Here is a 6,525-nt window from a genome sequence, read left to right on the forward strand (position 1 = left end):
TGTTTTTATAAATTAAGAAAAATAAAAATAAAAATTAATTTATTAATTAATAAATATCATATTATAGTGTGTATATATATATATATATATATATATATATATATAATATCATAATTAAATCCTTACAAATTTAATTATAAAAGAAAAAATAAATTAGTGGGTCTCGTCTTCCTCCCCATGATGCGTACAATGGCCATTAACCTCCCATGACACTCCCTTCACGATGCATGATGCATGTTATGGTTCCCATTAACCTCCCCATAACACTCCATTGGAGATGCTCTAATGGTGGTTAGAGAAACGGACCAAATTTGGTCATTTTTGTATACCATAATTACGAATGTGTAATTCTATAACTGTAAGAACCAAAAGTGTTAGAGATAACAAACCATAGGGGCCAAATTTGTTCCTTACTCTTTTATATATATAAAAATCTGATAGCTAATATTAAACCATTCGTAACATGTAAACAAAAATCAGTTGCAAATTTCTTGTATTTAGTTCATAAAAATTAAATCGCTAAACTCATCAATTCTTTTTCCCATTTTCTTCCTTCAACATTTTGGAAGATCCTTTGGAGGTGGCAAAATCGACTCCTTTGCTCCCTTCCCATTTTCCACCAAGAACGCCATTTTTAACCCCCAACTTGTGTGCACTTCCAGATGGCAATGCAGGAACCACACTCCAGGATTATCAGCTCGAAATCGAATCGCTACCCAACCGCCCGAAGGCACCCCAATTGTGTTCCGTTCAACAGGGTCGATAACATTGAAATTCTTCGAGTCGATCTTAGGGTTATAGTTTCCAATTCCCTTCCCGACTGCGAAGAAATTGAACCCATGGAGATGAATCGGGTGGTTCTCTGGAGCTATTATACTCGTATCTTGTAGTACCAATTGAACGGTGGAATTATATTTTAGCCGATAGAGCTTGGTTCCGGTATTCGTAGATAGGTTTGTGGGTGGTGGTCCAGTATAATTGAACGCACTCGGCGGATTAGCAGGGAAATCTGTAGTGAAGACACCTTTGGTGTTGAAATAATGTGCTTGAAGGAGAGCTGTGGTGGGCATTACAAAAGTAATATTGTTAATGCCCGCCACAACTCGGCTTCCGTTGCCCGCTTTACAAGTCGGGCATGGGTTGATACCCAACCCGACTGTAAAATATAAGGAATGATCGATCTTTAAGGGCACTTTGGCAGGAAACCTTTTCGAGTTCAAGCTACGGAGGGAATTTATGAAGTTGTTAGCCACTACGGTGGCATTTATTGGCGGTGGGGTGGTTAGGGTGGTGGGAGAGGAAGAAAGGGTGCCGGTGTAGTGGATGGTGGCAGTGGCGGTCTTGTTGTCGACTGCAATTGGCGAGTCCATGAATGGGGCAGCAATCATCGCGTACTTGCCGGATTTCTTGTCGGCTGTGATGATGGCATTGGTGGTTTGGCCCGGTGCTATCACAATTGTGTCAGTTTTGAACGGTTTCACATAGACGGCGTCCACTTCAACCACCGTGAGCTGGTGGCCGGCGATCTTAAAGAACAGTTCTTCGTTGAGTGCAGCGTTGATGATACGTAGCATGTAAGATTTTCCTTTTTCTACACTCAATTGAAACCCTCCTGCAATTAAAAGAAGAACTAATTAAAGCATCATAATTCATTCAAATGGCAACACAAATTTAAGGGTTTCACATATTCTTGAATGATACTGAAACACTAAAACTTAATAGTGTCGAACAATCTGTACACGTCTAATCTCCTCTCAACACTTTAACGGACGATCTGTTCGTCAATGGCTTTCTTGTAGAATAATGTGTTTCATATACTATTACACCTACCTTGTGTTTGGCAACCAAGGTTTCGTCCGGGATGACCATTGATCGTATGGGCATCCGAGATGTTCGGAGCCAAACCAGATTTCATTGCTTGATTGATCACGGATTCGGTATCTGATTTCCACCATTCACCTGCAATATCAAGAAGCCGGGCAATGGTTAAACGAATAAAAAACCCCTCTTTTAGAGCTACAGCGACCAAACGCATAACAAGTTGTATACAACTTTCGCCGTATAGTTGTTCTTAATTTGTCCATTGTAGTTTGGAAACGAATTGAAGTTAAAGATCTAACCTAAAATCACAACTTGTTCCATATGGGGTTTGGGAAATGGATACGGAACACCAAGTTTAGGCAAGATGACAATGGCACCATGGACTGTGGCCCTTAGCCACAAAATATGAGCATGCCAGAAAAGCGTGCCCCGTTGCCCGGTGATCGTGAAGTTATACACATAGTTCTGCCCAGGTTGGATGGGGCATTGCGTTATGTATGCTGGGCCATCCGCCCATCCTGTGCGCAGTTGTCTTATTCCATGCCTGCCATTAAAACAGTAAAAAAGAGTTTGTACAAGTATACCACACTCGAACCAACTAATCGGGACAGTAAACATGAAGTTGATTCTCACTCTCAGGTAAATTTCATATGACCAAATCTTTGATTGTATATAAAACTGTACCAGTGGATGGAGACGTTGTATTTGACATGGTTGACGACCTTGACGAGCACGTTATCACCTTCCCGAGCGTAAAGAGTTGGTCCAGGAAAACGACCATTAACGGTCACAATAGGCTTGCTTGAGCATAAACGGTTCGCATTCTTTGTAACCACCTATGTACATGCACATGTGAATTACGATACGGAATTGAGATCTTTTCGATCCTAAATTATTTCGAGTTCGTTATATAATACAAATATATACGAAATTAAGCCTGTTTATTATGTGATCGAACCTGACCCAAACGGCCAAACCAAACCTTTTTTAAGCATGCATGCATGCACGTCATGTATACAACTAACTTCATGTCTTCAATTTAAAAAGATGCACTGCATCAGTGTTTCGTGATCATTTGAAAACGAAAAATAAGAAAAATACCCCAAAAGAAGACACTACTCACATTGAACTTGTAGTGACGAACCCGACCCTGAACCAGCAATGGGAACAAGAACCCGATCACCATTAAAGCTCGAACCCAACTCTCCATCTTCATAAATTTGATTAGATGGTGGGTGTGTGTGTGTGTGTGTGAGAGGTGGGGATGAGAGATCAATGACTAGCCAACGCAAGCTTATATATGGATTATGACCTGATTGCTGAGACGTCGTTTTAGCAGGAGCAGAGGCAGCAGCAGCAGCAGCTGCTGGTAGTAGTTTGAACAGGAAGACGACACTTGATTTATTTCTTTGTTTCAAAGCAAGCGTCGATTTATTGTTAGGTTTGGTTTATCGCATTTCTTGGGTTTCACATAAAGTAATAGAGGTTGGGAGTTAGTTTAGAGTGTCTATTTCTAATCAAATATTCTCTCTTTTAATTTATTTATATTAATTAATTAAAAACTCCAATTTTATTGTTAAATGGATATTATGAGTCAGAGGCGGAACACAAGCTTTTTAAACGAGGGGAACCTAAATTTTATAAATGCGTCGTATAAACGAGTGTATGTACAGTTTGCTTCAATTAGGGTTGTAAACGAGAAAAGACACTACCTAAAATTAGGGCTGTAAACGAACACGAACGATAAACAAACGAAATTTTTTATGTTCATGTTCACTCGTTAAGAAAATGTGCTTGTTCAAGTTCGATAATATTCGTTTGTTAAGATAGATGCTCTTTTAAAGCGCAACTCATAGGTGATCCAAATCCCTTTTTACACTTAACACACGACTCTAACCGTTTTAGAAGTCTTGTTAAAACTAGATTTGATTTCGTAACGATTTTCCAAAAATGTTATATAAAAAGTTGATATGATGATTTAATTCTTGAGTTCGAATAGAATGTTATTTTATATGTTTATTTCGAATTTGTTTCATGAGTATGGTGTAAAATGTTATAATATATAAATTATAGTGGAATAAATGCAATTTTGCAAGTTGCATTTTACATAGGGATGAATATCGGAACCAGACATTTGTCTGTGGAACTATCAGTTCTTGGATTAGAACCAATACAATTGGTTACGGTTCTTAAAATACGGAACCAATCGGGACTAGTTCTGGTTCCGCTTCTCATTTTTTTGGAACCGTTAATCGTTGGGTACCTGTAGGGATTGATCGAAATCGAAGCCGACGGGGACCCGTTATTTTTTTAATAAAAATTATTTTATATATTTATTATATTCAATAAACTAAAATTTAAATTATTAATTTACTTTTTAGGATTACACTTATCACCGCTTCCTTAAGAATTGAATTAGTTCTCTCAGTCTCTTAGTCCCTTAGTTTTTAGTTTTATAGGTTTAGTTTTCACCATTTGTAGTATTTACTTTTTTATGTTGTTACTTTGTAATAGACTAGTAATTACTTTTTGATAGTATAAAAAATGATAAATTTTTTAAAAGAAACCGAGTACTCGGTACCAATTCCCAAATATAAAGAACCTCTGTAACTGATTTCGGTTCCATTTTCTTCATTAATTCCAGGAATCGCCGGTTCTGTTTTCGGGACCGGTTTGATAAATTTGGTCGGGTACGCCTTTGCTCACCCTTAAATTTTTACATGTGATATGGTTGGTCCGGTAGCTTGAAGTCACATGTTAAAAAGGAAGGTTAGCAGCTCTCAATTAGGGAGGACCTAGAAATTTTTTCAAATGTTGATATCTTTTGATTATAAGAAACATATTGGGAATATTTTTTACAAATCATCGTTGGTCTGGTGGTTAGTCCATTGTTTTTCTTATGTGAGGTCATGTATTCAAGTCTTTTATTGCAAATTTTTTTTCCAGAAACATAATAAATCTCAAATTAAAAGCCAAAAAACTAAAAAAATGACACTAACGAGATTCCAACTTGGGTCTGGGGTGTAAAAAAAACCTTACAAACCAACTCTACCAAGGAAAACTTATGTTTTTATCGTAGTTTCAAAATATATATGATGAAAGAAATCATGAAGAATGAAGATGGTATATTGGTATTTGGATTTATGTATCCTTGTTTCAAACTTTGGTATATTATCAGTATTATGAGACTAGATGAAGAATCGTGTGAGAAGGAATCTTGACCCTTCATCACCTTTAATCTCAACTCACCCATGAATCGCGTTTAATAGGGAGATTGATCCAGTGCATCTCATTTCGGTGCATCTAATCCTAATGTGCATCGAAGAATGAAAATCCCTTCTTATTCTTCTCATTTTTAACTCCCCTTTTCAACGGAACCCAACCCAATGAAACCATGACTCTTATGTAGTTTTTTTTTGAGTTTTTAAATGTTGAAAATTGGATCTTCTGAATATTTCTTTGTTCATTTTGTTGAACTTTAGACTTTCACTTAAATAATTAAATTAGATATTAGATTGAGTTAAGATTATATTGCATCTTAAATCAATTAAGAAAATGGAAATGAATAATTTGTTTGGAAATTTGGAATGAAGTAAGAACCATGAAGATGTCAAGTTGCAAAGCTGGAACATCAAACATGGTGTTGGAAAATTTAAAAAATATTGTTTCCACCCTGAAATCCGACCCGAACCACCTCGAAACTGACGGACTTGTTCATACTCTCTTTACACTTTGGATTCTATCCCCCCACCTGAAACCCGATCAAGTATTGGGTTTTTCCACCAACCTGACCTAACCTGACCCGACCCGACCGTTGCACACCCTGACCTATGATAAGTGTCAATTTTACATATATTTTTATGCTAAAGTTGTCTAATAATTAATATTAATTAGATGCTTAAAAGTTCTAATTTAGTTTTAATTATTTGAGGCAATTCAAGTTGGGAAAGAAAAAAATAACAATTTGATTATTTATTCATTTTTCTTTTGTTTTCTTGTTGATCTCACAACAAACAGCCCAACAGAAAAGGCCCATCAGCACTAATAGTCCAACAATCAGCAGCCCATAAAAAATCAGCAGCCCAACAGAGGTTTTTTTTTATCGAGCGATAGAAGCAAGGCTGCTGCCCAAGACCAAAATCAGAACGATGGAGACGGGATTTTGTGCAGCAGAGACATGGGCAGAACGATGGAGACGGAAGATCGTGGGCAGAGAGGGATCGAGGGAGCAGAGTCGGTCGATAAAATTGGGAGCAAAGGAGGCGATTGGGGCTGTTGATATAGAGGAAATCAAAAGGGCAGCGATATATAGCGAGCTCGAGACAAAAATCAGGGGAGATAGAATTGGAGAGAAGCTGTCGATTAGAGAGGAGATTAACAAACGAAAGCAGAAATTGAGAGGATTTTTAGAAGAAGGAAGGATTGTCGATCGAGAAGCTGTCGATTGAGATTGAGAGGGATTTAAGAAGCTGTAAATTGAGAGGACGAAGGGCTGTTAAAAAAGGTCAGTAGCAAAACAGAAGCTGTCGAAAGAAGAAGAAGTCGAGAGGGAGAAGCGGTCGATTGGAGAGAAGCTGTCGATTGGGAGGAGAAACAGGGACCAATTTCTAGATTTTAGGAGTGTTTTCTGAGACGAATTCTAAAGGTTATTGTCAATTTCTCCGTTTCAATCAACAGGTTAGTTTACATTTATTTTAGACATGA

At 37.5% G+C, this 6,525-nt stretch overlaps 1 protein-coding gene across 1 annotated transcript; it reads right to left on the bottom strand.

Annotated features, from left to right (window-relative positions):
* Positions 1 to 554: 554 nt before the first annotated feature.
* On the bottom strand, positions 555 to 3,037 carry LOC112513243 (laccase-4). Its single transcript, XM_025119453.1, has 5 exons — positions 2,945 to 3,037; positions 2,506 to 2,657; positions 2,121 to 2,365; positions 1,831 to 1,959; positions 555 to 1,612 (listed from the first exon to the last, which is right to left on the bottom strand). The coding sequence occupies exons 1-5, from the start codon at positions 3,035 to 3,037 to the stop codon at positions 555 to 557; spliced, it is 1,677 nt and encodes a 558-aa protein (XP_024975221.1).
* Between the last annotated feature and the right edge of the window lie 3,488 nt (positions 3,038 to 6,525).

The sequence above is a fragment of the Cynara cardunculus genome (assembly GCF_001531365.2).
Source record: "Cynara cardunculus var. scolymus isolate 2C chromosome LG 5, CcrdV1, whole genome shotgun sequence".
NCBI classification, from domain to species: domain Eukaryota; kingdom Viridiplantae; phylum Streptophyta; class Magnoliopsida; order Asterales; family Asteraceae; genus Cynara; species Cynara cardunculus.